Source organism: Corvus brachyrhynchos, unplaced genomic scaffold, assembly GCF_000691975.1.
Source record: "Corvus brachyrhynchos isolate BGI_N302 unplaced genomic scaffold, ASM69197v1 scaffold1005, whole genome shotgun sequence".
NCBI classification, from domain to species: Eukaryota; Metazoa; Chordata; class Aves; order Passeriformes; family Corvidae; genus Corvus; species Corvus brachyrhynchos.
Genome location: NW_008238124.1, coordinates 270,500 through 289,077, shown reverse-complemented (window position 1 = coordinate 289,077; position 18,578 = coordinate 270,500). Strand labels below are relative to the sequence as shown.

General features: G+C 51.8%; 1 protein-coding gene across 2 annotated transcripts in view; it reads right to left on the bottom strand.

The window, feature by feature from the left end:
• Positions 1-8: 8 nt before the first annotated feature.
• The window catches only part of TRAF2 (TNF receptor associated factor 2), a 20,175-nt gene continuing 1,605 nt past the window's right edge, over positions 9-18,578 (bottom strand). The window contains exons 2-10 of one of the 2 annotated variants that reach the window (XM_017733410.1): positions 17,135-17,355; positions 16,467-16,545; positions 16,019-16,117; positions 8,091-8,162; positions 6,483-6,554; positions 5,163-5,522; positions 4,023-4,200; positions 2,996-3,144; positions 9-2,336 (exon numbers count right to left, since the gene is read on the bottom strand). In XM_017733410.1, the coding sequence (XP_017588899.1) occupies positions 2,118-2,336; positions 2,996-3,144; positions 4,023-4,200; positions 5,163-5,522; positions 6,483-6,554; positions 8,091-8,162; positions 16,019-16,117; positions 16,467-16,545; positions 17,135-17,355 (1,449 nt within the window). In that variant the 3' untranslated portion in view covers positions 9-2,117. Of the gene's footprint in view, positions 2,337-2,995; positions 3,145-4,022; positions 4,201-5,162; positions 5,523-6,479; positions 6,555-8,090; positions 8,163-16,018; positions 16,118-16,466; positions 16,546-17,134; positions 17,356-18,578 lie in introns of both variants that reach the window. The other variant, XM_017733409.1, reaches the window with a different exon arrangement.

Below are 18,578 nucleotides of genomic sequence, written 5' to 3'. Positions count from 1 at the left end.
GTCTAAAAGCCAAAAAAGGCCCAGACAGCGTCAGCAGCACCAGAAGGGTGGGGAGGAAAAAGCTCCCAGAGGGAGGGGCTGCCAGGCCATGTTTCCCCTCCACCAGTAATCCCATGGCCTGGAAGAGCTCAACCTGAGCTTTGCTGCAGCACCGACTCTCCCACCGACCTTCCAGACGTGCAGGGACAGGAGGACCAGCTCCCACCCCGAAAGCAGCCCAGACCCCCCAGCTGAGCCAGCGTCTCCACAGTCCCTCCCGGCAGTGCCTGGCCATAGCCCTCAGCCCCGCTGCAGGCAGCACCCCAGGAACAGAGACGTTCAGATCAACACAGAACAAGCTTGGCCCCACATAACACTTAATTCTCAGCGATTCTATGAGCAGAGCTGACCTTCCTCTCCCTTCCCAGGCTTTTCCAAGCCTCCCATGGGAGCTGCTGTGAATGGAAGCAGGGCTCTGCCAACCTGGATTTTCCTCATAAGGCACAGGGTGAGAGCAGCAACACAGGGCTTGATCTGTCCCTTGGGACAGGCTGGAGGGGGCTTGCACAAAGGGAAGGGTCCTGTCACCCCTCTCCCACCTCTGGCTGGCTGTGCTGTCACTGGCTTCTGTCCCCCTCCCCCAAGAGCAGGGGCTGGGTCTGCCCCCAACCCCTGCACACACAGGTGGGAGAAGTTCCACACAGCGATTCCAAAGGGGGCTCACAGGTCACTCCAGCACCTGTCTGGAGAGCCCCGGGCCAGCACAGCAGCTGTGCATGCAAGAGGTTCAGCTTGGGCCAGGGTCCAGCTCAGCCTGCAGGACACTGGGCATCCCTGAGTTCCTGGGCAGACATGAAACAGCCCCGGGGGCAGGTCAGGGCAGTGCCAGCACGTGGGGGGACAGCCAGACCCCGCAGGGCTCCCTGCCAGGGCAGAGCCTGATGGTGTTCTGGACCCCTCAGGGTGGCTGTGCCAGAGCCAAGGTGTGAGCAGACCCCAAGCCTGGCAGGCTCTGCAGCCATCAGACCTGGGCCAGGCTCCTGGCAGTGGAGGGCCAGGTAGCCATTGAGGAGGGTGCCCGAGGAGCAGCACTGCCCACTGCCTGGGCAGACAGGAGACATCACGCAGCCCGAGGCAGCAGTGCCCAGACAGACGGACACGGCAGCATGGCTGCACACAGACATGGAGCTGGGCAGCAGCAGAAGCCTGGGGAAGGCTGGTGGAGCTGTCCTGCCGTAGGAGGGAAGCCAGTTCAGAGCCTGTGCCGTTGCCTGTGAGCAAAAACAGCTCCCAGCACAGCACCCACCCCACCCAGTGCAGCTCGGCATATGGGGCAGGGCCTGGGGCTCTCAGGGTGCACACCAAGCTCTGTGTCACCCTCCTCTCCTGGCACAGGAGGGACAATCTCCACAGCAGATTCACTTCTCTTTCCTTTTTTTCTGGGGCTGCCCCCCGCTCCCTCCTGGGCAGCAGCACCTCCTGCCCCATTCTGCACTCCAGCACACACCACCCATCACACACCCAGTGAGGGCTGGACTCAGGGCTGCCCTGCCCTGCAGCTGGGTTCAGCACCCTCCTAACACACCAACGGCACCAAACCAGTCTGTGTCGCTCTTGCCCAGCTGGCACTGCAGCCGTCACACACCCTCCTTGTCTCCCGGGGCACGGAGCAACCAGCAGTGCAGAGCCACGGCACCTACAGCACACAACTTCCAGGAACACGGAGATCTCAGAAGGAAATCCTAGACAGCTGAGCCAAAATCCACAGGAGGTGGAGCTCAGACAGGGCAAACCGTTGTTTTACTACTGAGAGCTGTGGATGTCGGCTAAACTGCTAGAGCAAGAGCTGCACTGGTTTCCACTGGGAGTCCAGACAGCAGCAGTTCAGACACCCAAGTCCCTGCAGGAAATCTTCCATATCCCACAGCCTGCCAGTGTCCACCCAACCCTCTCCTCAGGAAAGAGGGCTCCCATCAGACACCTCGTTTCCACTCAGAGCGAAGGTCCCTTTTCAGGAGGGGCTCTTCCCCTTCCACTCTGTGCCCCCTCCTCGCTCCGAGACCCGCCTGAAGTGCAGCACAAGCGGGGGATGCCCGGGCAGGGCTGGCTCCACGCTCACTGCTCCCAGGTCAGGAGGGTTAGAGGCCCGTGAGATCAACGATGGCTTTAATAAAGATGGCATCATCACGCACGTAGGAGTTCTTGGCTTCCATGACAGACACGGGGCAGAAGAGGGGACAGCCACTGGCGATGTTCATCTCCGTGACAGGGCGCTGGAAGGACGAGGACGTCACGTCAGGGCGGAAGGCGTCGATGATGTGCTCCCGGTTATTCTGGTCCAGAAGCATCAGGGTGACCTGTGGGGAAAGGTGAGAACCTAAGGGAGTGGCTGAATAAAAGGCACACACAGTGACCTGCTGTGACATGTGCAGGTACCAGCAGCCACAGCCACCCTGCCAGTCACAGAAATGCCTCTGAGTGGGGCCAGCAGAGAACGTCACCTCAGTAATGTCCTGTAGAAATCTTCCCAGATCCTGCCTGTCGCTGGAAGCTTCCCTGTGGCAGCACAGGGCTGTTGGACTGACTGAAAACCTACACCTTGCTCCCAGCACCGACACTGCACACAGGTATTTCCCTGAGCTAGGGCTGTTGTTCTCTCTGCATCCACTCGTGCCCGCTCACTCAGTCTCCATGTGTTCTGCAATGCCCAGGAGCTGGGATCTGAGCTCCTGACATCGAGTGAGCACCCACTGTCCCCAAGCTCTGAGGTCACCACAATCTTCCCTTGCCCTCAACCCCTGCAGAGGCTCTGTGGGATTCCAAACACCCCATGTCACCCCCTTGCCCCACAGCACAGCCGGTGCTCTCAGCACACCTGGGGAACCCCCAGGGCAGCCAACACAGAGCCTTTCCTCTGCTGTGCCAAGTGGGCCAGAGTGACAGTGCCAAGAAGCTTGAGTGGGTGCCAAACCAGAATGGCCGTGGCTGGACACAGTGGGCTCTGCTCCAGACCCACCTTCTGGTTGAAGGGCCACCGCAGCAGCGCGTCGTTGGGTCCCTTCATCACCACAAAAAACAAGGACAGGTGGGTCCCACGCCCGGTGCCGTCCCCGTTCAGGTACAAGCGCAGACACATCTTGTAGCCGTACTTGCTGGTGTAGAAAGCTGTCAGAGAAGTGTGGAACAGGCACAGTGAGGGCCCAACGTAGCACAGCCTGGCACCAGCAGATCCCTCTGAACTCTGAGGACTCTTAAGTTTGGAATCTGGGAGGAGCCAGGTCTTTCAGACAAAAAAGACTTGGAACGGCCTTCACCCGGAAAACAGATTTTGAAGTAATTATAAAATCTCATTTGCTTTTCTCTCGTGGCCAAGCCACAGGTGCTGTTCCACAGTCCCAAGAAGCAGGTGCAGGGTACAGGCTCAAGGGCTGTGTCAGCTCTGGGCATTCTGAAAAAGCTCTCCAGAACCTCTGGACCTGAGCAATTCCTGCTCAGCAAACCCTAGCTCCTCTCCCAACCATTCTCTGCCAGGGGAGCTCCCCACCAAGCAAGAGAACAGTGTGAGGAGCTGGTGTCAGCTTATTGCTCACATCTGGGAAGTGCCTTCCCAAGCAAACAACCAGATCCCAACTTGCTGCTCACTGTCCCAGTGTTGGGCTGGGGCACTTTGTGAGGAGAGCCCCTTCCTCTGATACTGACACTTGAGTACTTCCCTTGGTAAGGCTTGGGCTTTATCTAGACATTATCTCTTGCACAGTCATACTTTGGGCTTTAAAAATGTATCTCTGTCTCTAATACATATTTCCTCCCTTCCTTAACCATTTTATTGCTGGTTTTATGGTCTGTTGAGTATTTTAATCCAAATAAAAAGGTTATGCAAGGATCATCTAGTCTAAGCCCCTGCCATGGGCGGGGACCCATTCCATTAAACCAGGTGCTCAGGGCCCCATCCAGCCTGGCCTTGGCAGCACCTCCCAAGCAAAGGACCTGCCATGAAACCCACACCCAACTGAGATGCAAAAGATTTTGGGGATTTTGCACACCTGGAGAGAAGATGGCAGGAGAGCGGCCTGTTATCGCCTCCTGGCGCTTCCGGGCAAACTCCGTTATCTTCCAGATGAAAACCCCGTCGTAGGTGGAAGCTTCCATGTTCCGGATCTTCTCCTCCATCTCGGCCATGGCCAGGTCTTTGAGCCCAATGCTCCTCTCCAGCTGCCGGACCTGCTCAGTGGGACAGAGGGTGCAGGTTAGAAACACGCACGCTGCGGGGCCTGGGAGAGCCAGCAGACCCCGGCAGACCCCGGTGTCCCCTTCAGGACTGCTCCTTAGGGAGAGACTTTCTCCAGAATGGACAGGGAGCATAGGAGGGAGAAATCAAGCAACATTAAGCCAATTCACTGAAGCTTCCTTCTGCACCCTGTCACTCTGGAGAAGATCCATCGATACGGCTCAGTGCTAGAGCTGGAAAGTTTCCCACAGCCAATGTAAAAATCCTTCCAAGGAGCTGCTCCATTGGCTGAACAGCACAAGAAGTGAGGATGGGGGAAAAAAAACCCCAATAACTCAGCATTGTGACAAAATTAAATTGAGAAAGAAAAGAACCTACATCCTCTGCAGGGTTTGTCCCTGCCAGCTCACACAGGGTCACGCCAGGTCCCTTGCTCAGAGAGCACAGGCACGCTGGAAACTGCGCAGCTCCAGGTGCCAGGAGCACTAGGAGCACTCCACAGGGACTGTGCTGGAGCAGACTGCTGGAGGCAGCTCCTTCACACCTCCAGACTGTTGCTGCAGGCAGCAGCACTGACGGCACTCCTTTGGCAAAGGCAGCACTCCTTTGGAAGGGTCTGGAAGGTGAGCAGCCCCACAGATTCACTGAGATGCAGCGCAAGGAGATGCAGTGAAATTCTGGGTGCTCTGGCTCTTGTCAGAAAACTTTGCCTCGGTATCTGCCCAGCTTCATAATTAACAGAGATCTGATGCTTTACACAGGTCAGTTAAATCCCCAGCTTCTCCAGGGAGCTGCTGAGGGTTGGGCACAGGCACAAAGGGTATTTTAGTTCTGCCTTCAGATTTGTGGAGTTTCAGGGCCAGGTGGTTAAGCTCTGCTAGCTCATGACACGGAAAGGAAACAGGAAAAAGCCTCTGCAGGGAGTGCTGGGAAGCCCAGGTGAGCAGTTACACACCTTGTTGCTCAGCGTTTCGATTTTCTCCTGGTCCAGCCGGTGCTGGCGGCTGTAGGCTTCAGCTGTCAGGGATACTCTCTCCACCTCCCGGTTGAGCACACAGACAATGTTCTCAAAGGTCACTGTTTTCCTCTCGAGGGCCTCACACCTTCCCAAGAGCTCCAGGGACCGGGAGAGCTCCGACTCAGAGCACAGCGAGTTTGCTGCCAGCAGTGGGGAGCTGTTTTGTGATGAGGAAAGGACAGGAAGGGATTTCGGGTCCCCAGCACCAGCCTTGAGGCTGAGCAGAGAGCTCAGCAGCATGTGGAGATGCTCTGCTAAACACTTGCTTTCATGTTCCAGGAGCTTTTCATTTTCCACCTACGTGAAGAGAAACACATCCCCCATTCAGCATGTGCAATCTACACTGTCACCATCCACAGAACAAATTCCTCCTATCCAGGTCACAACATCAGCTTTAAATTTATAATTTATAGGGGGAAAAAACAAAGAAAGAATTAAAAAACGCATTTTTGTGGGGGTGGTGTGGGTTTTTGTTTTGTTTTAGAAATGCTTCAAATCACATACAATGAGGAATGCTAAATGCTTCCCCCAGCTGTACTGGTCTGCTCTGCCTTCCACCAAACCCTCCCAGAAAAGCTCTGTCAGATGTACCTAACAGCAACAAAGGACAAAGCCTCACATAACCCCCTGCAGGAGGGATTTATATGAACATCACCACGGGAGCTGGAAAAATGAAGTGACATAGAGAAATATGGCCTGGCCCCAGTTCTTCACTTAGAGAATCACTATAATCACAAGTCATTACACACTTGCTTGGGTTCAAAGAGACCTTAAAGCTCATCCTGTCCCACTCCCTGCCATGGGCAGGGACTCCTTCCACTAAACCAAGTTGTTCCAAGCCCCATCCAACCTGGCCTTGAACACTTCAAGAGATGGGGCAGCCACAGCTTCTCTGGGCAACCTGTGCCAGGGCCTCACCACCCTCACAAGGAACAATTTCTTCCTAAAATCTCATCTAAACCTGACCTCTAGCAGCGTGAAGCCATTCCCCCTGAAAGCAGCATAATCACCAGAGTTCCAAAGCACTCAGGGTGCTTTTAAAGTAGATTTCCTTCCACAGGAATTTCACTCCTGTGACACCCAGACTCTGCACAGCAGATTATGTGAAGCTCCATCTGCGAAGAGTTTAAAACCCCTCTTTGTTCAAACACCTGAATGCAAACATGTGCCACAGTTTGGGCAACAGCAGTTTGCAAGTGAACTCTAACCCTGGGACTGAAAAGCCCCAAGGTAACCCAGGAGAGGAGCCCTTACCACCTCAGCACAGCCCACAGCCTCGAACCGGCAAGGTACTTTGGATCTGCCACAGGTCTTCACGTGGTCCCGAAACTAGAAAGGAAGGAAGGAAGGCAGTGTTAGATCTTATGTGTCCCCAGTGCTCCCTTTCCATCCCACTGACTTTTGGGAAGCTGCAGCCAAGCTGAAGAATGCCCAAGCTGTGGCTAATCACCAGCTGCTACGGTGCCCACTAAACCTGGGCTCTGACCACCATCAGGCGTGACTTTCACTGGAATACAAATATAGCCCTGGCCCCTGAAGAAAGCTTAATTTCTCCTTCTTTTGACAGCTGGGAGGTCTCACTGCTCACCTGCACACGCAAGAGAGAAAAAGCAACAGGTACAAGTACAAGCTGTGGATGCAGAATAATGAGCTTCCCTGAAGGCTGAGGAATGGGAGGCAACAACCTCCCATGAAACAAGACAAAAAATAGGCAACAACGCCATGAAATAAGGGCACGTTTCATTTTGGGCACTTCACACAACTCTGGTCAGGACGTGCCACAGGCTGGTATTTTTACCTCCATCCCAGCATTACATTTCTGCAGAGAGGTGCCACTAACCCCTCAGCACTGAGATGACTCGTTCAGGTTCCCACACAGCACACGATTAATCCAACAAGCACTGGCACAGCTTCAGCTTGGGTTTAGTACACCCCTCACCATCAGATACCAGAGCTCTTTTCTGAACAACCACCATATTCCCTCCCCACTTAACTCCTACATCTGCTACAACAGATGTCAATTAAAATTGATTTTAAACCACTTTTTTAAAGGCTTCTAAATCCATCTGGCTTGTGTAATGAGTTGGGTTACTCAAAGCTAACATGGCAGCAAATAATCAACAAGGATTTGGAGACATAAACATGGGAGTTAATATTTAAACACAGGGTAGATTACCCATGGAGATCCTGTGAGCTGGCTCCCTGCAGGAGCTGCCTGCAGATAAGGTGGGCTGCACCCCCAGCCCCAAGCCCCTCCTTATGCTGTCCATTTAGAAGAACTCTTTTGCTCCTCCTTTTGCTGCCTCTGTTCCCCTGCCCTGCTAAACGGCTTTTTCCAACACTGCTACTAAAAATATTTGCCTGTAGAAGGCAAGATGGTTTCAGATGAATGCGCTTTTTGAAAATGTTCCCCAAAACTTGAATTTTTCAGACTTTTGAGCCTTGTCCCAGGAGCCAGCAGCCTGGAGATCCTATAGCCATGGATTCCATTAGATGATTAATTAGATATCAATTAATATAGCTGGAGATGGGCTCTCTTTCCAAAATTGCACCAGTGGTTGATGCAGTTGCTCTCCACAGAACATAAACCCATGAGGGTACTTTTCCCACAGAGGCTCTGTCCCCAGACGTGGTTCCAAGGGAGGTGGCACTGGCAGCACCAACGCTGACCCACGAGTGCCCGTGAGCCACATCCCCTCACATCCATCCTTGTGGAAAACTCACATCCATGCTAACAGCTGCCCCTCAGTTACTTCCCCCCCTTCATTTCTTAATGGACTCTGTTCCTCCCTGCTCCCAGAATGCCAAGCTCAGCCCATCAGGTTTCACAGCAAACACCCCCGCAGCACAGGGTCGGATGGATACCTTCTCCCTGGGAATCTTCTTCCCACAGCCTTCACAAGTCAGCGGGAATTCAGGGCAGACTTCATCATGAGCCTGTGAAGGAATGGACAGGAGATATTTGTCCTCAAGTAAAAGCCCCAAGGAGGTTCTGCAATGGGCACAATCCCACGGGGTGGGTTTATACCTTATTGCAGCGAGCGCTGGATTACCGACCTACAGCCAGACCTTGGTCACGCTGATCCCTCTGAGCTGCTGACTCATCCTGTGACCTCCAAGCTACCCCAATTTTGGGTGTCTACATAGCCTCAACCTCTATTTAAAAGCTGCTACCATGATTTTTAAAAAAATCAAATTATTGCTTTGATGGCCAAGATAATCAACGGGAAGCTCCATTTATGGCTCTGCCAGGAGAAAACACATTGGGGCAGGTTGAGTGGAGTGAGCCACTACCTCAGCAAGATAATCTGGGTAATTTTTCCACTGTAATGGTTATCAGTCAGCTGAGGCATGGGCCCAGTGCCAGCTCATCACACACTGGGCTGAGCTGATTGTATCTTCTGTATGTAGAATACCATTTTTCAACCAAAAAGAAAAATATTTTTAAACTGTTTCATTTACCAGTCCCTGCACACAAGCACCTGCCCCTGCAGCCAGAGTCAGGGTTGTGTGATGGCCAGAGAGGCTGAACAAATGACCAGGGCAACGTGATCCTCTTGAGCAACAGTGCTGGCTAAATTGGAAATGCTGAAACATGCCTCTGCTTCTGTGTCATTTCCATTGCCTAAACCTTCTCTTTACACACCCACCAGTTGAAACGAGGCATTGAAAACACCATGAATATGCGGATCAAAAATTAAAAGACAAGAGCACTGAAGTCTTCTGCCATACTAGGGACAGAAAAAAAATCCAACCAGGAGCATTTCTAATGCAGCCATCTGAAACCAGATGTTTGAAAACCTGGTCACATTGAATCTCTGTTGTCTTGTGGGGGAACATGCACAAACCTCACCCTGTCACACATCAGGAAGTGGAAAGTGAAACCAGCAGTGGCCCCACTTTGGCTTCTTGGTTACTCTCTCCTTTTTATGCTTTAAGTGAGTAACTTAAGCTCAGAGCTTCACTGTGTGTCCCTGGAGAGATGACCGGCCAGCCAGCGGGGTTTGGGGGGCACTGCTGCCCACACAGACACTGCTGCCTGCAGAGGAGGAGGAGGCCAAGTGCCTGCCTTCATCCACTCACTCAGAGGGGCTGAGCCCTTTCTTCTACCCATCTACAGCTCCCATGTTCTAGAAACATCTGATAACATCTACCCCACGACCCAAAAAGCGTTGGTAGAACAGACGGTCTGGCTGAAAGAAGGAAACTTCATTGCAGAAGCAACTATTTTAAATAAGGGAGTATTTTAAACTTATGGTCTCCCATGCCAACATGCTGGGTGTGAAACTACCACCCCCTCCACACTCCCCACCTCCCAGCATTTATCTATCCTCCATCCTGACTCCCCTCCACACCACGAGGTAATGGCCAAGAGTGGGCAGCCCTGCCTGCAGCACGGGAAGGAAACCAGCCCCGCTGAGCTCAAAGTGCAACTATTCTGTATGTAAATGGTTAAAGACATCCAGGAGCTTCAGCCAGCACAGATCCAAACATTTCTGTATAAACAGTTTCAGGCTCTTCTGGAAACCCCTGTTCCTCCCGCCCCACGCGGGTGTCAGAACAGAGATGGATGGTATCACTGCTGGAAGAAATCCAACCCACCCCAGAGCCAAGAGCAGGGGGTGGCACTCAAGCTTGATCTGCCACATCCACTCCCCCAGCAATGGGGCAATCCTCCTGTTTATACCTTTCCCAAACCCACAGCTGTAGCTTCTGCTACAGGGATAAGCACCACAGACATCCAGGCACTTGCTTGGAAAGCTTTTGGGAGCTCTCGAAAGCTGTGAGTGGGGCTAGGCAAGAGCAGGCACTCTTCCAGAGGGAATCAGAGTGGAAATCAAGTCAGACAGGTGGCAGAGGGAGGGGACAGCCATGGAAGAATTAAAGTGGAGCTGGAAGTGAAGGGCTCACCCAGCAAGGCTCACACCAGCCTGCAGCATCCAACAGCAGGAGTAGGAAAATCAGCTGGGGCAGAGTTAACAGCCTTCAGCAACACCTGGTTCTTCACACTCAATTACCACCAAGACACAACCAAAGCCGCTGATTGATCCACACATCAATTTCTTTCCCTGATAATAAACAGCAACACAACCCCACATCAGCCTGCCCATCACCCACCACCATCAGATAGGCCATTCTCTGGGAGCTCACCTGAAAGGTTAGAAAATCAGACACCACTGCCCATGGAAGGACCAGGGCAATCAGCAGAAAAGCTGTATATTTCTAAATTTGCAGTCGAAGTTTCTCTCTGGACACTGTGGCAGCAGGATGAGGCAGTTCCATCCGGGGCAGCATTCTGCAATGCAGCTGTGCAGGGGAGTGCAGGCATACAGAGGGAAAAGCGGCTTTCAATAAGGGCAGCTGGTCCCTGGAGCACACAGTGATCATTCCTAAGGAGGCTGAGGGCAGACCTCACTGTGCTCTGAAGGGTGGGATTGTTGGAGGGTGTTTGTGCAGGGCCAGGAGCTGGACTGCGTGGTCTCCGTGGGTCACCTCCAGCTAGGGATATTCTGTGGTTCTAAGACAATGCCAGGATGAGCTGCTTCCCTGCTTCTCCCTCAGCCAATAGGCAAAACTGCAGATCAATCTGATCATCATTTCACCTCTCAGGGCATCGCTAAATTCGACTTCAACTCTGCAAGAGGCTTCTGCTGGAAATCATTATCTCCATACCCTGCTGGCAGAGCAGGACGTGCCCCTGCTGCCTGGCTGCTCTGCTCATAACCTGCCACATCCACATAGGTCCAGTTTTATGGAGGTCTTGTAACCATGTTAGCAGTCCATCAGCATGACACAGGGGTCCCCCTCCAGCAAAGGGACAAGGCAGGCAGCTGGGAAATGCCACTGTTGAAGCAGCTGCTGTGAGATACCTCTGTCAGAGCCTGTGGGAAGGTCACAGCGAAGGGCAGGGCTGGCAGAGGGACAAGGGAGAGCAGGGCAGGCTCAGAGTGAGCTGCACGCTGCAGCTCTCCTGCAAAATCCCCTGGCCTTGGAAAGACACTCCATTAGTCTCCTCTGAGCACAGCAACAGTAACCATAAGCAGACAGCTCAAGGGCTTGGCAGGTGCAAGGGAGCACCAAGGAAGCAAAACTACCAGGAAGGCAGAGGAAAAGCAGCTGCCATGGCACAGGGCACAGCGGTGGCTGTCAGGGCTTGGGCGGTCTCCAGCCCCAGCACTGCCATGTGCAGCACTTGGCTCCTTTGACACGGTAGCCTGGCTACAAGGAAAAGGGTGGGCCCGTGGAACTGTAGAGAAAACACTGAAAATGCATCTCCAGTGTAAAAGAGGAGTTCTTTGTGCCAAGAAACATGAGTTGCTTCATGCACCTCTGTCAGTTCCCCAGGGCCCCCAGAGCCTCCAAGATGGGAATGTGTGTTCATGGTGAGGGGTTTCCTTGGCACTCACCTCCACTCCAAACCTCGTGACTTTCAGCTTTTCATTCTCCAAGGGGCAGATGTCAAAACTATTAATTTTTAGGCCACCACAAAAAGGCTGAGCTGGTTTCAGAAGTGAAGAGCAGACCCTCTGCAGTCGGGGCTTTCCAACCCCCTCCCACGCACGCTCTCCGGCACTCCCCGTGGCTTTACCTCCCACCATGGGTTTGGACGGGAAAACGCCTCTTGTCTGGGCAGCCAGCTACACTAACTACTGTGGAGACTGCAAGTGTGGCTGGGATGTGCTTGTGGGCCTCAGCTCCAGCTCTGGAAAGTAAAGGTGCGTCTGATCCCTTTTCCAAAAGCAGCCGGTCCTTTTGGTCACCTGCACGTGCAAGTCATGGATTCTCCCACCAGAAAATGGTCTGGTCCTGCTGGTCAGGCTGGAGCTAGCTGCAAACTGCACTTCAGCACCAGGCCACAACTTGGAGCAAAAACCTTGAGAAAAAGACAATAAATGCTGTACTGGGTTTTAAAGAGAAGGCTGGTCACCCTTATATACAGCAGCACCAAGTGTTCCTGGCACAGCACCTCAAGCGCTGTACCCCACACAGACAGCACTGATACAACACTCAGAGGTACAACTCTGCAGGAGCAGGAGACAGGTGAACGGGCTCCAAGGACCAACAGCTCTCCTCTAAGCAATGTGCAAAAGCCTGAAGATGAAGTTTCAGCCTCAGCTGAAAATCACCACCAAAACCTGTTGGGGCATTCCCGGGGTGCAGCTGGGAAGGAGGGGCATGACACAGTGCACGATACAGCAGGAGGAACCCCTGGCTCGGGGCCCCCAGCAGCATTTTTGAAGAGGGAGTTTTCCCCAGACAGGGTGCGGTAGGGGCTCTCCAGCATCTCCTAAGTGTGAACAGTGGGCAGAAAGGAATGCCCAGGTACCCTGTTCTTCTGCTCCCAGGGAGCCACGTAGCCCAGAAGGGGCTGCAGACATCCTCTCTGACTCCACAGGCTTTTGAGGAACATCACCTGGGTTCTGAGTTTTGTACTTTCTGCAGCCTTCCAGGTTTCACTTACAAAGAACTTTCTAAAACCAAAGTGACAACAACAAAATCAAGGAAAACACATTCCCTCCAGCATGGATTAGGCCAGCTTATTCCCACACCTGACTATTGCTCAGCCTCAGGAGCTGAGCTCATCTGAGCCCCACAAAATTTGGTTTAAATACTGATGTCAGGTTTAAGCTTAAAACTTAGTTCTCCTTCCTAAAATTGGACAATTTAGTTTTCTTATGTCTCAGTTAATTCTGTTTCCTTCCAGCTGAAGAGGGCTGAGTTAAATCCCCTGTCTGGGGTAACCAAGGGGAATGCCAAAGCTGACCTCATGTGTACCCCTCCTCCCATCCCAGACCTGGGGGAAGGGCACAGGAAGGGAACTGGTGGGATGAAAAGCATAAATAAAAGGTGTATGAAAACTGACAACAAAATGTTGATAAAAGGAGAGAGACGTGGGCAGCTGGAGGTACTGTAAGGCAGGAGGAAAAACACACCAGAGCTGAGGAACCACAAAGTCCCTCTGCCTGAGTATCACCAGACATGTTTTTGGGGTCTTTCCTTTTGCTTTAATGGGCTGGGTTTAGTTTCTGCAGTCCTCCGCAGACTTTGCTCTTGAATCTAAGGGCTCATGCCCACAGCCTGATTTTCCATATGTTCATGCAGACAGACTCATCAGGAAACCTATACAGGAAACAAGGTCACTAACAAAAGGAAAAACCCTTCAGCTCCACCACAAACAACTTTATCCAAGTGCCACTAAATATTTACAAACTCTGAAAAATGCAGCCATAAATCCAGACTTAAGTATTTCATATGGTCCACAGAGCTTGGAGCAGAAGTGCAAGTCATGTCCAAGCAGGCTGCACTCAGTTTTGTGTTTCCCTTTGAAAGCCAATCTTTAGTCTGCCTGAACAGAAAGCAAAACTGAAATCCATTTTACTCCTTTTTTTGAGGCTTAAGCTTTCCAGCCGCAGAGTATTTTTCCCCTGTGCGTGCCCTGATAAGATTAGCAAACCAGAAGTGACAGTATCTCTTCATTTGCAAGGGGAGAGCAGCCTCTCTCAGCACAACACATGATTTTTAAATTAGCAAACAGTGAATTCACTCTGAGGGACTTTCCATGTCCTGTCGGAAATAGCTCTGAGGGACTTTCCAGAGCGGGAGTGCTGAGCTGCTGCAGGACGTTACCCACGGATGCAACGCTGCTGCACCAGGCAGCTCTGCACTGGCCCTGAAGGCTGGGTTTAATGTTAGCCCAAGCTACCAAGAGGCTCTGGGCTAGCACAGCCGTTCAATGCCTCCTTTCCCAGCCCTCCTCAGCCACACACGTGGCTCTGGCAGCATGGAGACAGCCAGTCCTGACTGAATGCCACGGCTCTTTGGCAGGCAGCTGGGAGGAGATAACACAAGCCAGACCTTACCTCCTCCCACCAGTTCCTAGGAAAGAACCAGCTTTTCCTGAGAGGGCACAAAATGACCTCCTCCCTCAGGCTGAATGCCACCGGGACAGGCAGGAGAGGCAAAGCAGCCCCTGAGAGAAAGCAGCCAGCACTGCTCCAAACCCCCCCACCCCCTGTACCACACAGGACTCCCCAAGACTCAACAAAAACCAGGAGAGTGGAGACTCACAAACCCCTGGCAGGGAAGGTGTGTGCCACAGACCCACAGCCCACGTGCTCCAGGGCCACCACCTCTATCAATCATCCTTTGTCCCAGCAAACGCCAAACAAGCTTAGGAAGATCAGGTGGAGAGTAAAAACAAGGCACAGACTCATCCATTCAGGAGCTCTTCATCAGCTGTGTGCAGGGTTCTGGGGCATCACATGCTTCTGCAGCCCTGCAAGAAATCAGCCTGATCCCAGGACAGCTCGCTGCCCTTCTGAACGCCCAGTGGGAGCTCTGGCTGGACTCAAGCACTCGAACACTTGTCAGAATGCTTAGGGAGAACCTCTTGCAGCTGAAGATTTTTGCTGAGCTCTGCAAGAACATGCTAAGACTCTTTTTTAAAACCAGGAGAAAAAGTTCAGCACAGGTCATCAGCCATAGCACAATCAGCACTGGAAGCTGCTGACAGATATAATTTGGTTTAGTCTAATGAAGATGAGCTCACTATAATCATTGCAGAAGACATCGGGCTTCTGGGCACCAGCAGAAATTAAAGCATGGAGCAACCAATCTGCAGACACCACCAGCACAGCCTGAACCTGAAACCTCAGTACCAGGGTACCCTGTTCTCTGCCATGCAACCCCCAAACTCTGTGCTGTGGCAGTGTTAAGCTCTACACCCGACACTTCTTCAGTCCCACATCCACACCATGAGCCTCTCACAGATCTACAAATGGGGGTTCACAGCAGCAGAACCATTTAGCACCAACATCCTCATCTCTTGGACTGAACTTTGAGCACACAGCAGAAGGCTCAGACAGCAGGACAAAGAAGCAGAGCTGCAGAAGCATCTCTCTGCTAACAGGCTCAACAGTCTGGGCAGAACACTCAGCCCCAATGCACAGCTGTTGCTTCTTCCTTCCACCTTGCAACGGCATCATTGAGAGAATCCCAATGTCAGCCTGGACAGACCGCCTGTTCCTGAAACACATCTCAGTCACTACCAGAGCTCTGTGAACCACCAGGCTACGATCTTTATCTGCAGCAAGTGTTAGAGGGAAATAAAATGTATTCCTCTTATCTCAGGCCTCCCGTGTGCTGGTTCTGCCATTCCAAGAGGGATGACAGAATTGTCCTTCAGGAGCCAAAAGCTTCACATGCTATGGACCAACCACCCACAGCCATGACTAAAACTTGGATTTAAAACCTAGTAGGCTCCTTGAGGAGAACAGAGGTGGAAAAACCATCCTGTCCAGCAGCCTTGTGGCCCAGAACAGCTTGGGTGATGGGTGACCAGCCAATATCCAACAGCCAGTTCCACTGCCCTGGTAGCTCTGCAGACAGCTGAAAGGGGATCAGGTCACCTTCTGTGAGCTGATGGAGTCTGAAGGAGTTTTAGGTTCACATAATGCAGAGAAATTCACAACCATTTCACGGCACAGCAATTTCTTGACAGTCTTGTATAGCAGAGAAGAGCTGGAGACAGAGCAGGTGGTTCCCACCATGGAAGAGACATGCTCACAAGCAAATCCCTGTGATCACAGGCAAACCTGAAACGATCTCGGTCCAGCCTGTGCCCTCAGCAGGGCACACAAACCCTCACTCAGGGAACCTCTCCAGCTGACTGTGAAGTCCAGGGATTTGACTGCTCTCCCCCACTGTCAGTGGGCACGGACAACTCCCTGAGCCTTGCCCAAACACAGAGGAAAGAAGGATGCAGACGTGCCAAACCTTGCTTTGGCCTGTACCTCATACTCTTTGATGGTCCCCTTCCAGGTGCAGCCACTGTTGATGCAGACAGCAGGCAGACTCTCCACCTCCCGCCGCGCTGCGTTGTCTGGGAAAGCCTGAAATGGAAACAACAAGCAAACCACAAATATTACTGAGGGTTGCAGTTTTGATCAGGACTTCGAATTCTTGCTCAAAACTCCTCCCAGACCAGTTGCCCCATCAACCCTCAGAGGTGTGCTAATAGCAACCAAATCGCTGTGACAGCTTTAAGTAGGGCACCACTACACACACACGACCTGGATTTCAGCACTGGGGAGTCCAAGACAGTAATCACCCTTCTCACTACTGAAGAAAAGGGTTCCTAGGAATAAGAAGCTCTCAGAGCTTGTGTTTTAAACAAAAACTGCAACTGGTATTACTGACACCAATGATGTGTTAGGCTTTTTTTAATGCGTTTTTCCTTACCGAGCTTGTTTCCAAAATAGAAATTCCTTCTTCATATATTCCTTCCTGGATACAGCTGGCACACTTTTGAGGTCCAGCACTATCAGACAGAAAAATAATCATCAAACACAACAAAAAAAATTAATTTATGTTTAGCAATGAAATGATTTCTGGTAACTTTATGAAATGAAAGTATTTTCTTATTTTTAAAACAACACACTGAGCCTTTGCTTGTGTGTATTTTTGATGCCTATTTCTAATTTTTTTTCTTCTGCCAATTGACTGCTCTATTAAGTTTCCCTCACTCAAAGGTAGGAGTGAGACACAAGGAAACTTCTCTGGAAGCCAGCTTGTGCTTAAACCTCTCCCATTTTGACACAACAACCAAATGATGACTTTTAGGAGCATTCAGTAGCTGTGATGAGGACTGAAGGAGATGAGTGATAGACCTGGACTGCCTCCCCAATGGCAAAAACAATGCAGGGGGTTCTGGAAAACAGAATTTTGAAGCAACAACAAAGGCAAGTCAGAGGTTACACATTCCCTTAGAGAAGAGGTGATGCTGAACCTCAATGATTGAGCACAGCTCCCTTACTGAGAAGATCCTGAAAATGAGACTTTTCTCTGCTTTTGTTCTTGAAAATGCCTTTTCAAGCATTTTGTCTTCACACTGAAGGCACAGCAGTTACCTGATGATTTTCTTCAGGCAGTAGGAGCAGTAGCGATGGCCGCACTGTGCCTGGAACGGCCGCCTCAGAATGTTCTTGCAATCGGAGCAGAGGTATTTGACCTCCAGTTTAGTTCCCAGGATCTCCTTTGCAAACCCAGGCTGGTTTAGATCCAAAGAACCCGGTGGAGAAGAGTTTGCTGCTGCCATGTGAACAAAAAGTTCTGGCTGTATCTCCAGAGACTGAAAATAAAAGTATTTTCTCCAATTGATTATAATTGCATGGGGGTGGTTTTTTATATAAACTGTGTTACTCACAGATTATTAGACTGTCTCCCAACACAAGTAAACACACTGATGTAAAAACCACACCACAAGCCTACCTTCACCTCCCAAATACGGGAGGAAACTTGAATTTTAGTACTAAATCCAGAACACAGAGACAGGAAAGACAGACCTGATAAAACTCCCTGTCCCAGCTGACTGAAATGCAGCCTGTTAAGGCTTCTTGCTCCACATAAGGTAAAAAACTGTCTTAAAGGCAATCAGAAATAAATATAATAAATTCAGTTCACCAAAAACCTGCTGGCCACCACAGCCCACCAATGCCTGCTCTCACACCCGTCAGCTGTCAGAAGGGACCAAAATTCTGCCCAGAGGCAGCCGGTCCTGGGGGGAAGCTGGGCACACAGTGGAGCCCAGGTTTAGTGGTGGTGCCCAAGCAGGTACAGAGGGTTCTCCAGAGGGATGGAAAATGAGGACATGAGAGGCACGACCAAATTGGAAAGGACGAAAAGAATAAAATGCTTTTGTTTTGACTGCTTATGCATCTCACACCTTCATTCCCTGTGACTACATGCCACAGCCACCTAGAACACCTAAGGGAGCACATCCACGGAGCCCCAGACTGGTTTGGGTTGGAAGGGACCTGAAAGTCTTATTCCAACCCCTGCCATGGGCAGGGACACCTTCCACTGTCCCAGGCTGCTCCAAGCCCCAACGTCCAGCCTGGCCTTGGGCACTGCCAGGGATCCAGGGGCAGCCCCAGCTGCTCTGGGCACCCTGTGCCAGGGCCTGCCCACCCTCCCAGGGAACAATTCCTTCCCGATATCCCATCCATCCCTGCCTCTGGCACTGGGAAGCCGTTCCCCCTTGCCCTGTCATTCCATGTCCTTGACTAAAGTCCCTCTCCAGATCCCTTGGAGCCCCTTTGGGCACTGCAAGGGGTTCTGAGGTCTCTAGCCCCAGCTGCTCTGGGCACCCTGTGCCAGGGCCTGCCCACCCTCCCAGGGAACAATTCCTTCCCGATATCCCATCCATCCCTGCCTCTGGCACTGGGAAGCCGTTCCCCCTTGCCCTGTCATTCCATGTCCTTGACTAAAGTCCCTCTCCAGATCCCTTGGAGCCCCTTTGGGCACTGCAAGGGGTTCTGAGGTCTCTCTAGAGCCTTCTCTTCTCCAGGCTGA